The 16,175-nt window shown below is 41.1% G+C and overlaps 1 protein-coding gene across 9 annotated transcripts in view; it reads left to right on the top strand.

Annotated features, from left to right (window-relative positions):
* Nucleotides 1-16,175, top strand: part of nlgn3a (neuroligin 3a) — a gene marked incomplete at its 3' end in the record, with an annotated part of 92,666 nt that overhangs the window by 18,879 nt on the left and 57,612 nt on the right. For all 9 annotated transcript variants that reach the window (XM_083980079.1, XM_083980085.1, XM_083980078.1 and 6 more), the window contains one exon: nt 466-615. In XM_083980079.1, coding sequence (XP_083836205.1) covers nt 466-615 — 150 coding nt within the window. The remainder of the gene's footprint in view (nt 1-465; nt 616-16,175) is intronic.

Below are 16,175 nucleotides of genomic sequence, written 5' to 3'. Positions count from 1 at the left end.
TATCACTGTCAAGACAGATTAGCTTTCTCCCTGGTTAGGAGATGTGTCAGAGTACCTCTCTCTTTATTCTCTCTAATGGCTTCCTGTGTGTCTATATTGGGAAGTGGGTCTGCCTCCTGGAAGGCACCACAAACTCAAATGCAACCCTAATAGTTTGGTTTATATGAGGTAAATGACAGGCAACATTTTCAGCTGAGATGGCCAATTATTATAATAGAGTTGAACTCTACCTCATGAGTGGACATTAATTTGTTTCTCATAGAGCAGATGTGATAGAATATTGCTTCCATTAGCATTAGTAGGCCAGCGGATTGCATCCTTACAGCTGGTATCTGAGAGGTGACCGTCAGCTTGTCTGTTTGTGGCCACCATGTGCTGTTATCTGCTGTATCTGAATCTGAGCTGACCCTTGATCGGAGTGGGTGGACGACAATGTGAATGTGTTAATGATGGCCGCTCTTGCAGACATACGAGATACTGGTGCCAAGCCCGTGATGGTCTACATCCACGGAGGATCCTACATGGAGGGGACGGGCAACATGATCGATGGGAGCGTCCTGGCCAGCTACGGAAATGTCATCGTTATCACTCTCAACTACCGTGTCGGAGTCCTCGGTAAGCATCTTTCCCTCTTTCCCTCCTTTTTTTTTTTTTCCTTTACCTCCTCCTTCAAGGACATTTTTCTGGGGCATCTTTGTAGGGCAGCTAGGTGTAATGAGCACTGCTGATTGCCACATGCACTCCAAATAAGGCCGGGGGGGTGGTGGTGGTGGTGGTGGTGCGCTGAGCACTGTAAATACATGGACTGGTTCCTGTGCTCTATGTTGATGTGGTGCTCGTGTATCAAAATCACAGTAATTGAGTGTGCTGAATGTGGGTTTGTTGTTGTGACTGGGGTTTAGAATAAATTAAGAAATTATTGTAATGAGGTTGAAAAAAAAATGATGAGATGGGCGTGATGCTGGAGAGATGAGGAGAGGAGAAGAGTCTGTGAGAGAGAGCGAGAGGTTCTCTCTGAGTTGCGGTTGGTTGCAGATTGACTCACACAGCTGAATCCTCTTTGAGACACTTGTGAGTGTGTGTGTGTGTGTGTGTGTGTGTGTGTGTGTGTGTGTGTGTGTGTGTGTGTGTGTGTGTGTGTGTGTGTGTGTGTGTGTGTGTGTGTGTGTGTGTGTGTGTGTGTGTGAGTGAGTGAGAGAGAGAGAGACAGAAAGAGAGAGAGGGGGAGTCGAGAGGCAGAGAAAGAGAGAGTGAGCAAAAGAGAGGGAGAGCGAGCTCCATGGAAACAGCTGCAGCAACACAAAATGGAGTTTGTTAGCACACTACCCAAGCTTTGTACCTTTTCCATCCATCTCTCTGACACAGCCGATTTCCCTCCTCACACATTTTTTTTACATTTAGAGTGGTTGTGTGCCAACGACAAGCCCTTTGAATATAAAATGAAATTTCCATCTCGTTGTTTGCATTTGTTTTCATTTTTTTCCATGCAAAGTGTCGCTCTTAACATAAAGGAAACTATTGGGGTTATTCTACACATTTCTTACTGTCAAAGAATACCATTACAAAACCAAAAACCAACAACTTTCTCAATACTTTCAGACTAACCTACCTGGACAGTGGCTCTGCATGGGTTCCACCTATAGATGTACTGTAGACACGGTTTATTCTATTGAGAAAGGGGAGAATGCCCTGCGCCGCACAGATTAGATCCTGATGAAGCCCACTGGGCGAAACGTGTTGCTTTACTTTTACTCTTAATAATAAATCAGTGTTGAAATGACCACATTGTGTGTGGTGGAACTCCTTCCTTTCTTCGCTATGTTTTTGTTTTTGTATTAATCAAAGCGAGTATGAGCGAATATAACACCTGTCCTGGTGTGGTTAGTGTATGTGAAACAGATTCCTGTGTTAAAACATATCAGATCATATTATTGGGAACTCCTTTGTCTGACTGTGGTCACAATATGTGGTAATGGTGTGACCTAAAGTCAGCACGTAGAGCAGTGTCATAAAGTTAGCAAATTGATTAAGTACGTTTCCAAATATTAGCCAGAATTAGCCACTGTAAACTAATGTGCACAACAGAGTAAGTCTATATCTGCAAAACCACTGACTGCATTCATCATTAGAATAGTTTTTTTTTTTTATGAATTCATTTTTTTATTCCTTTTTTTTGTAATGAATTCAATTTAGTTTTTCATTACTTAAAGAATGAACGCGGTATTTCTGATTATAAAATTTGCTTAAACACGCACTTGGTGAGCTAGTGTGCAGAACGGTTTGTATGCAGCTCAAATAAACTACATCAACCACACTAATCATAATCAAGGCACATGTCACCCAGCTTTAAATGTTCTTTACAAAGGAACAAAGGAGGTCAATACAGAGGAATAGAGCACAGAGGAATAAGCTATGAGAGGTCATATGATAAAACTGAGAAAATTGTTTCTTTTTCCTTTTTACATATTGGATAGTTTTACCTGTTGCAGCAGCTTTAGTTTTTGTTTTGTTTTGTTTTTTTCAAATTAAACAATTTGAGAGGAGGGAAATTTATCCGCTCACAGCTTTGTGACACATGGCTTTGTTTTACGAGGTCAGAACAGAAGTCAAAAAGATTTTGGACCACTGAGGTGGTATAATGGGCTTTGGTTGGTCTTTTTATGCCTTTTGTGAATGGTAAGAACAACACAGTCCATGCATCGGCTCTATCCTTAAAAGAGTAGTCTGCCTCAACTTGCTGCTCAGACATGTCAGGAGTAGGAAGGTGACAGAGGAATGGCGCAGCTCCTCCAGGACATTGAGATGACTGGTGTGGCTGAATCACGGAGGCACAACTACATTCATCTTGAGATTCTCGTTTTGATGGAGATGAGAACGCTACGGCCTATCGATTTTGTCATCAGGATTGCTCGCCTTGAATGCGCTGTGTTTTCCTCTTGTCATTTTTGTGGAGTATCATTCTGAGTGTTGTAATCAGCCTTCAGGGTGGTAAGGTAGTCGGAGTGCTGGCTGGGCGTGCTGCCTCGTGCTCCCGCAGCTGGTTTAAAGCTGAGCACGTAAGCCTAATACAGATTCATGATCATATTTCTTTCATGGCACTTCAATTATGAGTCAGATGTTTCTTCTCCCGCTGCCACATTCCGCTAAATGTCATTCTACATGCATGCACACACACCCTCCAACACCACATATGTGCACTCTGAGCATGCGCGCGCTCACGCACATGCTCTTCACACACACAAATAGACAGTGATACACAAGCAAAGCAAACCACACGCTCGCAGATGCGGTTTTGCTCCCATGCACATATGCACACATTGAAAAGCGCATGCACGCACACGCACAGTCGCACACGCATGCACATACCCACAAATACAGTTCACAAAGCAGCTCTCTTGGTGAGCTCCCCAGCAGCCATTCAAAGAAATGAGCAGAGACGAAGTGATGCATGTAGTTGAGCGATAATGTCCACTGCTGTAGCATGGTCTGATAATCTCCCCATGGTACGGCTTTAAACTGTTATTACAGACACACTCATATAAACCAAATAAAACCAAAGCCAGAGAGAAATCAGACCATGATGGGCCAATTAACACTAAGCTGTCTGAAGATTTTCAGTCATAAAGTGTGAATTGCAGTCCTCAGAACGTGAGTAATTGTGATTACATGTCTTCATTTTATTTTTGTTTGCCTTTTTTTATTGAATATGGGTGTCGCTAACAGTTTCAGCATTAATTCAGACTAAACTGCGTTAAGTGGAGTAGATTAACGGTTTCTATCGGACACTGTACATTAGCCGCCGCAGTCATCGTTGAAAGGCCTTACACTCTGCAGTGTAATGTCAGGTCATCTGACAGCCAAATGAGAGGAAATGCTCCAGTTTCTCCTCTTCTTCTTCTTCTTCTTCTTCTGTGGCTTCATCTCAAGTGCTGTGCAGTAGGAATCCCTTCATTTGAATAATGAAAAAAAGAGAAGAACTTTAATTTAGACTCTACGCGGGGTGAAGCAGTTTCATGTAGAAATGTAGAATAAATAAATAAATATTAATGAAAAAATGAAAGCCCTTTTAATTAGGCTGCTTAAAGGGATGAGGGAATAATGGAGGCAGAGAGAATTAGACAAGATAATGAGTTTAAAGTGAAAGCAGACAAGGCAACTCAAACTACGCTTTCTGACACTAATATAGCTCTCCCACCATCCCTAGGCAATCTGAATATGGCATTAATAATGCAGTAAACACCTTTGAAATACACACAACAATCTGAATATTTAACTCATTTCACTGAAACAATAGGCCTAAACCATTAGGCAACAACAGCCCTCACTAACAAATCTGTGCTGAAAGCATTTTTAATGTGGAGAAAGAGAAACATTTTAACCAGCAAATTTCAACAAATTGGACAGCACCAAACCTCCGTAAATGTCAGTGATGAATGTTTTATTTATCTGATGCTTTAATTTCATTTTCGTCATACCATTTTTGCAGCTACACTATTTCTATTTACATAGAGCTTTTCAACATTGCCCTCAAATGTTGCAAAATTATTGAAAAATGGTGCTCAGTGTGTTATGAAATATAGATTTAGCATTTGTTTGGTGTTTTCCAAAAGGCAGCCCACAGTGGATTTAATCTATATTTCAGCGTGGGTTTATAATACGTGCACAGCAGCTGCAGATCCTACAAAACTCAAACTGAGAGTACACACAGAAGGGAAAGGAGAAGTCAACAGAATGGGGAAAGAGGAGAAACACTGGAAGGAGACAATAAAAGAGGTAACATGGAGGAGAGTTGTAGAAATTCTATTCGAAGACTGTGATGTGTCGAGTCACAGCCACTTCTGTTCCAATTAAAGAGGAGTCCACTAAGTTTCTAGTGCCGTTCTATCATCCCCCTGCAGCTCTTAGCCCTACGCTGCTGTAATGGTAATTATTGCTTCAAAGGGTGGACCACAATCCTCCAGAGGCTCCATTTGGAAACTTTCATATCTCAACCTTTCACTATTTAGATGAATGAAAATTCATTTCAGATTTAATCTTTAATTATGTATTGACCCACCGCGGGATGATTATCACCAGACGAGATATGGAGAACACAGTTTCACGCCGCCTGAAAGTCCTGTCAGGACTCGTCGCGCACTGCTCAGGTCGGGTACCTGGAGAGCGAAGTGTCACTCCCGAAAAGAAAGACTATAGGTGTTGGACAATGGGCATTGTGTGTGGCTCAAGCGTGTGACTTGTCTGTCCTCGTGCATGTTGCCGTGGGTAGGTGTGTGCGGTCCGTGCCCGTAGTGCATGTGCATGTGCCTAGTTGCCGCGCCTCTCTAATGATGTGTAATGAGTCCCAGTCAGAGGGGAGTATCTTGTATCACTGCTCTTTACAAATATAATTACTCACTGGCTCTCCAGAGCATGTCAATTTCCAAGTCCATTGGGGGGGGGGACTTAATTACTAGTTTCCAAATGCATTAAAAATTAACAATGGCTGCCTCTCTTGCCAAAACCCAAGGTGAGACTCTTCCTCTCAGCCAGCTGCTCCACAAAGGAGAGTGGTCAAGTACAGTGTGTACTTGTGGAGAGTTTTCACCTCTGACAGGGTTTATTTGTGACCTTAGATGTCTATCTCCCGTATCTCTCTGATCGCAGCCATTTTGTTACAGGACCGCCGCCTCTGTGGACTGTCACCTCGGTCTGCCCGGGTTATTCAAGCCTTCAGAAGAATAGTTTAAGATCCAATCAAAATAACCTCAACCATACTGTATGAGTGTTTGTGAAAGCAGCGCTGAAGCAGCAGCGAGGGCGATTTAGCATTGATTTGTTGAGCTGCCCGAGTTATTCTGGGTACGGTGAGTGACTGCCTTTCCCTGTTATGTCCCTCTCCTCAACTAAAGATGGTGACGGTTAGTAATTTAGCCAGGGATTTTGGGAGTGGAGGATATTTGTGGCTGTGTGTCAACAGCACACTACAGTACAGAAAAATCTCTATCTCTATAACATGGGTTTGCACAGTTGTTTTCCACTGCAGAATAACAGCTGAGCTCCACTGAGAGCCGAGCGGCGACCAGTGTGCTCGTGGCCTCCTGACCCAGACGCTGTTCTCTGCTGGATGTTGGTTAAGTAGTAGTACTATAGGCTGTCATCACTTCTTTCTGTGGCCATGTGCTCTGAAAGCATTGGCTCCTTTCACACTTGTCATTTCAAGTGTCTTGACTACTGCGCTGCCCTTGTGGCGGGCCTCCCTTCACACACGGCGAAACCCTCGCAGATGGTCCAGAATGCGGCTACCCGTCTGGTCTTCGATCAGCCTAAAAGGATGATGTCACTCCGCTGCTCATCGACCTACACCGGCTACCCATGGCCACCCGGATCAAATTCAAGTCAGTAATGCTTGCCTTCAGAGTGACTTTCAGATCTACACCCATCTACTTGAACTCAATCACACAGCCGTATGCTTCTTCTCAGGAGTTGCCTTCCTAGAAAGGAATATGTATTTGACATTTTTGTCCCTACGCACAAGGCAACTGCAGACCAGATTGTTCTTGTCTGTAGAGGTCTAACGGTGAAATAAGCTACCAATGCTCAGAGAGCAGCGGCGTCCCTCTCTATCTTCAAAAATCTTTTGAAGACTCATCTCTTCAGAGTGCAGCTTCTCTCCTACCACCTCTGACACTCTAAGATGCCTAACTAGCACTTACTTTGCATTCGTGGTACACTTCTTTACCTGATCTCCTTACACTTATGGAATATAGAATAGATGTAGTACTTAGTACTTCTTACCCCAAGGTCTCCCACTGCACTTACACTTAAGTTTAGTCCCTCACTTGTAAGTCACTTTGGATGAAAGTGTCTACCTAAGGAATGGATGTAAATGTAATTTCTTCTATCTAAATAAAATCTAGCCTTTATTTACACATGGCTATATACAGTACAAAGCAGTATGTTGAAGTATTGTATGTGTTTTGAGTCTTATCTATCACGCCACAGCCGGTCAACAAGGAGAAGTCTGATTGGCCCTGAAATTATTTTACAGCATGACTGCACAGCCAGAATCATAAGGAACTGCAGGAGTCCTACAACAGATGGTACGACCCCTACAGAGCATGATCTCAGCATCATGGAAACAGACTGGGATATGAAGACACACTGAGATCCAAATCTAAATCCACAGACTTACTGTTGCAACTTATCCAAGATGTCTTGAACAACCTACCTGCTGCCAGGTGTAGCTATTTGAATCTTGGCTATATTTAAAAGGAAAAAGGTTGCCATGCCAAATATTGATATGTTTTATGCTTCATCTGTTTATGGCACTTGAATTCAAAGAAATGGCTGTGACATAATCTTTGATAGCACAGGGTTCAGTATCTGTCCCTGTTGCTCACTCAAATCACATATCTGAATGCAAGCTGTAACCTGTTTTCTCAAATCTGCCTGCAAATCTGGCTCAACCTTCCTCCAGTCATATGACTTGTGCACTGTAGGAATTTAGCATACATAAGTCAAAAGTTAGCAGTAACAACAAGATTGTACAGCTCTGGAAAAAATTAAGAGACCACGACAGAATTTTCTTAATAATCAACTTCTCTACATGTTTGGCAGCCGTTCGATTCCAGTGTCTATTGAATTTCAACACAAGTTCATCTCACACTACTTAATGAGGCACTGATTTGTTGATCACCTGAACCAAATCATATTTAATTAAGATTATAAAAACCACTGCTGCAATTAAAAATTAGGTTATCCCACCAATGTTGATTTTTTTTTTAACTCTTCCTAATATAATGTGTAGGCTATACATTTCATAAAATGAATATCCTGCATCAAAATATCATTTATATACTGTACAAGTATGAACAAGTATATTTGGAAAAATGTCTTTGTAAGCTGCCCTTTAATCTCATGGCTGCAGTAGAAGAACTTATTTCATATTCTCTTGGATGTTATATATGTACTCTGATGTGATGATGTACTGTAACACATAATTGAAATATGCACATAAAGTACAAGTAACTCAGAATTGTGCTGAGGTATGATAGTTGAGTTACTAGACAATGTAAAGGGAGCCACTGTAGGACACTTCCAGTTCTTTGTCAGGCCTCAGGGACCACAGTGAGCTATCTGATGCTATTAGTTACACTTAAAGACGGCACATATATCTTAAAGTGACAGATACATTTACTGTACAGTTTTTCAACATCTGGCTGAAGAGGCCTCATAGTAATCCCTCTTGAATTATTCTTGGATGATTTAACACTCACTGCACAAGACCCATGACGGGTGTAAACAGGGTCTGTGTTGTTGCAGCGTATTTGTCATCGTTGAACGTCTGTGATTTTATTGTGTTTTTGTAGCACTTTTACAAAATGATGAGTATGGAAATTAATTTTTTTACTACAAGTTCATATGCAGGATATAGTCTGGCTGGTTTCATCTCATTTGTCAAATCGGGTGTCTGGGATCACAAAAATCACTCTCAGGAGTTACTACGGAATAAAATTCGACATGACAACCTCCTGCGTGGCGAGGGTGAATCGACTTAAAATAAACCCTTCCTATAACACGAGCCTCCCTCTGTAAGTGTTCCCGGTCTCAGTCATTTCAGTTATCATCTGATATATGAGCTCGGTGCCGAGCAGAGGAATTCTCAAACAGTAGGTGGAAGAAAAAGCGAAGGCAGAGTGAGTTCTCTTTGTCTTCTATTATCAGGAGGGGGGCTGAGATGGATATTTACTTGTTTTCATTGCCATTTGGATGGATTCATCCAAATTAAGCAGTGAACAAAAACATTTATTCATCCTATTAATGTCAGGGAGTGAGGGATTGAAGTAATGGTTTTCATGCTCCAGTCTGCAGCAGCTTGTTGATGCTGCTTTCCTACAAATCACTGCCAGGAAATTAACTCTTAAACCGCTCTTGCCAGGCGCACTGCAACAAACGTCTGGCTCTGCAAGACAGGGCCGAGATGGGGCCTTTTGTTTCTCAGTGCTCTGCTTTTCACTGTCCCAAGAAGATGTTTCCTTTTTCGAGCTTAAAAACCCTTGAAAAGTATTGATTAAAACCGAAAGGGGATAATGTTAACTGGGACCGAGCCCCTAGAAATAATGGTGTAATTGATGTCAAACAGCACTTACACAGCAGGACCTGGAATCATTCAAGTATGATGATTTTTAAATATAGCACCGCTCAAATATTTAAAGGTTCCATGTTATTAACTTTTCATGATTGATTTTAATTATGTTTTTCCTGGGAAACAAAATTAATGTGCTTAATATTTCATCCATGTATTTCTTCATTACATCTGAAAGGTTCGCTCTCAGCTGCCGCCTGGCACAGAAGTTTTGATTGGCACACGGTACAGGCTCCACCTCATCCAGAGAGCGTGCCATTTCAAATGGTGGAGATTCTCCCTGATTGAGAGAATTTAGTCGTTTGTTAAGCATGTGGGAACCAATCAAGACTAATTGTGTTTTCACACGCTGATGGGAAAAGTCCAAAATCTGGAACCTCCAACTGGTTTGCCTTTCAGCATCATCCTCATACAGTATTTTGTTGGAAAATAAAGCCCAGACAGAAATGAAACAATAATCAGACTGACAAAGTTAAGGTTATTAATCCATAAGACTTTCATGCTGTTTTGATACTATTTATTATTTAGCAACAGTAAACATTCACTACATTTATGTTACACAAATAAATGGCTAAATAGAAGTTATCATTGTCAGTCAAAGGTCTGCCATTCAAATACTTGCCCATGCACAAGATTCACAGGGAGCAAGTCATGCATAAAATCCTGCATTACTGTTTTTAATTTCACTACTATCAGTCTCCCTGTGTGCTGCACTCTCTCCTGCAGTCACAACAGAGCCGTGTTATAATGCAAAGCAAACATCTTCTGCCGCCACTAGCTCTCATTAAAAGCAACTAACATGGCAACACAGGCAGGAGGGAGGTAGATAGTGGGGGGTGTGGCTTGTATAGCGATCACAGTAAAATGCAATATATTTGTCACCGAGATTAGCTCCGACAGCTATCGTTTGTCAAGAGTGCAGCTACGGAGCAAGGCACTTTTCATGGGGGATCAGTTTTAAATATGGTCTGCTAATATGACAATCTTTATACGGTATACGCTGTTGTTTTTTTCTCCCCAAAATGGCTACCATCCAAACATTTTGACCTCACAGCTGTGGAGAATTCATTTGTTTTCATTTGGTCTCACTGGCTACAGTACATCTGTTTAAGGATCACAGTTGCTAAATTAGAAAGTGAAATGTGGAGACAGCAAGGCAGCAGAATTAAGACAGTCTTTTAGGTAACTTTTTTTTTCACCTTTTGATCCCACAAAATCAAGTATTTCGGTTTGAGTTTATAGATTCTGGCCCAATTTCAAATTCAACATGGTCAGTGCAGCTCCACTGCTCACAGACACAGCATTTCATTATTTTTTCCCCCCATGTACCACTTTCTCCAACTTTCACATTCTGCTTATGTCAATTTGATATAAGAATATATTTTTTAGGATACATCCAGTAGCTGAGATGTGTTGAATGGCTGGTATAAGAAATAGCACCAGGACGGTTATTTGAAGTAACTATGGTTTTCTGCTCTGAATGAACAACAGATTTCCCCTCACTGCCGTGACTTGAACTCAGATAGCTGATGTATTGTTAATGAGAATTTGCCCTTCTTTTTCATCTTACAGCAAATGGAAACAGGAACAAAGCTCATTATCTTTCATAAGCATGACATTTCAGAAAACTGTGACATTAAGAAATCAATTTCTACGGTACAGTAGTGCTTTTCACTATGCAGAACAAGCTTTGCTGTAGCACTGCCCTGAGATGAAAACATGTTTAGATGATTGCAGTACTTTCACCAAAACAGTAAATATGCATTACAAAGACATCAAAGAGCTAACCTGACAATTGCTTTTATCTGGTCAAGGGGTCCTCTGCAGCGTCTCATGTAAAAATGGAACACTTCACCCAAAGATGGCAATATGAAGTGCACAGATGGAACAGCGGTTCACTGGAGGAAAATGTCAACCTTGTGTCAGTGTTTGTGGTTGAGATGCTTTATTGCTGAATGTTTGACCTTTACTGCTAGTGATGGAGGATGTGCTGCTCTTAAGCATTATCTTTTTTTTTTATTCAGTCTACAATAACATACAAAAATTAGAATTTTGCAGAGAGAGAGAGAGATCTGAGCAGCCCCTCAAAGACAAAGGCTAATATTTACCAAGCAGCTAGCATGGCATGGTGGAGCAACAGGAGATGACATTTCCAATTCCACCTCAGCACAATCTGACCTAAAACTGTTTCAGAGCTGCAACTGCAATTTCCAGGTATGTCACTTGCTGCCAAAACTTTTTTCTTCTTCTTCCATATATTCAAGTGGCCCTTAAATTGAGTGTTTTGAGTGTGAGACTCAAATAGAGTATCCAACAGGCAATTCATAATGCAGTGTATGCACAGTGGCAGGTGTTGCCAATGCAGTGATTAAGCTGTTCTTTCACCTTTGGTTTTTGTGGCAATGGCTATTAACTTGCACAAATAGATGTTGCAGAGTTTTTTTCTGTGTGTGTGTGTGTATGTGGGTGTGTGAATCCCTGGCTGGCCTTCGCCTTTGCTTTCCAAGCCAGATGCCCTTTTAATAGCCACACCAGTAAAACCCAAAATATATTCACATCCAACAGGGGCTTTTGTCTAACCTCCTACACTTAGCTGTCTGTAGACTGGTTTATTGCCCCACAATTGCAAAATGACCTTGGGTACCTCAAGGATATAAATTGAAGGTCTCCTCAACCTTTTATGTGTCATTGCATAACACATAACATCTAACAACTGTGGAACATGTAGCTGCTCTAAGTGATGTGTTATCGTTCTCTCTATAGGTCAAACTTCATTACGTAACTGGACTGAAGATTTCTGCGCATGTCTGACAAGTTCTAGATGCAAATAACTGTATTAAAGCTGTGGCACTAAGTAATGGAAAATCATTAGCATTGCCCAACTATAGTACATTAAGAGGCACAAAAGGCCATAGAAAAAAAAAACAATGCAGTCTGGGTAATGGGAAGTGCAAATTAATGTTTTGTTTCTCCACTGAGATATTGACAGAGGGACTGAGAATCAATTAAATAAAAATGGTACATGTGACTGTATGAATCCTTTGAACAAATATCACTCTCAGAAGATGGCATGGACAAGATACATTGCATACCCAAAGGTGAATATTTGTATTTCAAAGACTTATAACTTTAGTCTATTCCCATCTCGTATTGGGCCTCTTGTTTATGGTGCCTGAAAGATCTATCTGTGGTGATTCATTGTTTGAATGCTTTGTTTTGCTTTATACTCTGTTCTAGGAGGGAGTGTGGGGCTAATGGCAGCACAGCTTTTCTTCTTAGTGCATTTGTCCTTGAGGGATTTTTAACTTCACAACCAAAAAAAACAAACAGGCGCTTCTTCTTCCTCAGGGCAAAATACATACAGGTAACAGCCATATCGAACAGAAGCCAGCATGTACACTTTCCAGATGAGCCCAGTGAGGCATTGTGTGTGTGAATCTAAAACAGCCTCCTTTGCAGTGTTTTACTCCTTCAGCAGTCGTGTGAAGGGTAGGTAGAGGAAGGATTAGAGCACAGGTACAGCCACAGGGAGGACGGAGGTTAAGATTTGTCCATCATGAGGTGTGTCCCGAGACAGGAATGATGTGTGTAAGAAGATATATATTGGCCGGGCAGGTAGAGGTACTTGCTTCTTGTCTTGTAGAGGCATTAATCATAGCAGCGGCCAAGCCTAACCACCAAGGTCAGCAGTCCTCGCATGTGTGGGAGGCACTCTCCACAGCTGCCACCACAAAGTGCTGCTGCAGAGGGGGCTAACAGAGACGGGAGGAAGCAGCCTGAAGAGGGTGAGGAGCAGGATGTTGAATTGACAAGGTGAATGGAGGAGGAGAAGAACATGGGAGGAGAATAAGGTTGGATTAGTGATGACCTCGTGGGCGTGGTTGGTAAAGAGTGGCACTCGAGGTGGTAGTGAAGGGGATTGCTTAGCAAAAAAGTAGGTGGACGTTTTGGAATAATGGATTAAAGTGGGCAGCACAGCAAGGGGTGCAGTGGTGGGTGGAACTGCACCAATCAGAGGGAGGAAGGTGGGGAGGGACAGCATGTGAGCAGGGTCTGGTCACATTGCTTTTAATCACACCTCTCGAGTAGGAGTTTGCTATTATATATAGGGACTATATAAATAGTCCAGAAGTGAGAGTTATGTCCGTTGAGGAAGAATCGTGACTGCTTGGAGCTTTGAGAAAGATGCCTGATGATAACGGAGCTGTTAATTTAGCAGGACATGGAGTCTGATATTCAACGTTGTGCTAATACTCAAAACAAAGTACCTGCAGACTGGCCACAGGAAGCAAATAGTTGGCAATATATTCACGACAGGTTATTTCACACATCGAGCAAGTACCATCTTTCTCCCACGAGAGCTAATATTATAGGGTCATATGAACATGTTGTAACCTCTATGAGGTCTATCAAACCTGTGGGAAGGCATTTCAACTCCACCGGCATGAGGAAAATACAATAATTTTCGACTAGGGTCTGAAACAGAGGTGCAATATATCTTTACATTCTGTAGTGAGAGGAGCCGTGGCTGGAGTCCAACTTCATCTCCCTCACTATTTAGGAACCTTGATTGGTATAAAATTGATCCAGGTGGGATTTTACAACATTCCCTTGCCTGTCCTTTCTTTTCAACTCCATGAAGGAGGAGATACTTTGGAGGGAAATGTAGAGAATTAGAAACACAGTGGAAAGGCTTTGTTGTAGTAAGCCAGTGTAGAAGGAATTCTGCGGGCACCACCTTTGCCTGAGTGAATGAAGCTTACGTAACTTTACAGTCATTTCAGGTGAAGGAAAGGAGGAGAAGTCTTATTCTGTGCTTGTCCATAAGGCATTACAGTGTTGTATGCCTGATCTTTCTTTTTTCTTTTCAGCAGAGAAAATGGTTTGAAACTGAAAAATAAAAAATAAAAAAGACTCATGAGTGTTTTGTTGACCTAAACTTGAAGTTAAGGGAACAGAGGCAATGTTGTTGTTACTGCTCATATGTTATGGGTGAGTTATGGCTACTTTTTGGCATCTAAAGTAAGTGGTTAACTTAATAGAAAGGTTAAAAGAGGCCAACATTAATTATTTATATTGGACAAGATGGTGTCAAGTGTTAAAGTAACAATGGTCCAACAATCCACATTGGGCTAGAATATACAGTAACATCACAGTATTTGTTTAGAGAGGTTATTTGCATCAGATCATTTCAGTGACTCGAGATGTACACCCACAGTAAAGTCAAAATAAAAAAATCATCATATGAAATGAACCCCCTCAAAAAACTGGTTAATAATTGTTTTTATTATTTTGCTCTTTACTCTCCCTTAGTGTAATTTCCTCCATTTGGGAATTGGTGTGTATATACAAATGACCACATCAGTAGGAATTTAACAATCTGATTTTTGTTTTCCTTTGTGCACAAGCCATGTTATATCTTGAGAGTTCGTTCAATTTAACAACTTTTTGTTGGTAAACTCAAACCGAGGAAATCTACTACCACTGTGAGTAGGCTGGCTCAACTGATCACAGAAGAGAACTAAATCACTGAAGTCACAAGAGCTTTGCAGCGGTGTCCCCAAACAGGAGGGTATACAGAGGGAGCTTAGCAGACAGGATGAGGCCGATCAGTTAAAGCAAACTATTTGCCAGTGGGATTCCTGCCCATCACCACAAATGATAGGGAACACCCAGAAATGGCACCAGATTCAGCACCTTGGACAGCAGCCACCACATTTAGTGGTTGAACTCTGTGTAGTGGTGGCTACATGTTTGCATCAATTCTGATTATATTTACAGCAAAAAAAAACAGAGACAGACAGTAACAGAATTGTATTTGCTGGTTTAAAATAGGACAGTGTTGAAGGTTATTTTGAGATATTTAGAAACATGTAAAGATATAAATGTTCAATAAGAAGATGAATAAGATTTATTTAATGTTTAAAAGGAAATAGAAATGTAGATTGAGACAAACTCCACCAGTCTCCTTGTTCAGCCTGCCAGCAGAAAATCCTTGACTCTGATAGTTTGATTGCGGTGCACGGCTACACACCCGGATCTTATCCTGCCTTTGGGGCTGCATGACCGGAATTCTAAATTTCTCATCAGTGTATTGCTGAGGATTGATTTGTTTTGATTCTCATGTAAGCAAACAACAAACAAACAAAAAGTAAGTTATACATCAACAGCAATATGACGAGGGGGGGGGGGGGGGGGGATTACGGCATGACAAATCAGCTTACAGAAGAAGGGAAGTAGTGCAGATGGTTGATATCTAACAGTTCATTTTGAAATTACATATTTACAGAGTAAGTCTGACATGGTTTGCCTGTAAATAACCTGGGAAAAAATGAAGTGGAACGAATTTAACATGCAAAAGGAATCAGGTTAAACTAAAGGAAGCTTCTTTTTTTTCATGCAGTATTTCTGCATGTGCACAAGTGTGCCAGTATATGTAGTGCAAGTAAAGACATACTTCATGAAATGCACACAAGCTGCACAGTTCTACATTTCTAGCCTTTATCACTTAATTTGATTTGTTATGTTTATGAAAGGATTACTTTTTTTTTTTTTAAGGGTTTGGCTTCCAGCAAAACAGCTAAAGATTTGTTCACTACACATGTAACTTTGTTTTGTAAATCACCATCAAAAATGTTGTTTGATAATATATATAATTGATATGTACGCGTGTATATTGAGCTAGTTATTCAGTTTCAAAAAAGACTTAAATAAGGCTGAATTCATCTTAATGGGAAAAAAGAAAGACTCTGATAAAAGAAAATATTTCTGTCAGACCTTCAGACTTTATTTTCACTGTGTCCATTCTGCACTGATTTTCAAAAAAAAAAAACTGCACAAGGTACCTAATCAACAGCAGGGCTTAATTGAGATTAGTCTGTAGAACAGAAAGAGGCTTTGTTCCTCACAGGCAAAAGAAGTTCAAGGGATTCTTGTAAATATCATGCGGGACTGATGTGAGCGTCAGGTGCTGCCGAATGCCAGTTTCCTCATGAATAATGGCAGCGAAACGTGTTGGAAAAATCCTGAATGTCTTGTTGGAGTTGCGTGG

This window comes from Trachurus trachurus, assembly GCF_905171665.1.
Source record: "Trachurus trachurus genome assembly, chromosome: 10".
NCBI lineage: Eukaryota > Metazoa > Chordata > Actinopteri > Carangiformes > Carangidae > Trachurus > Trachurus trachurus.
This window is presented reverse-complemented; position numbering and strand designations above follow the sequence as displayed.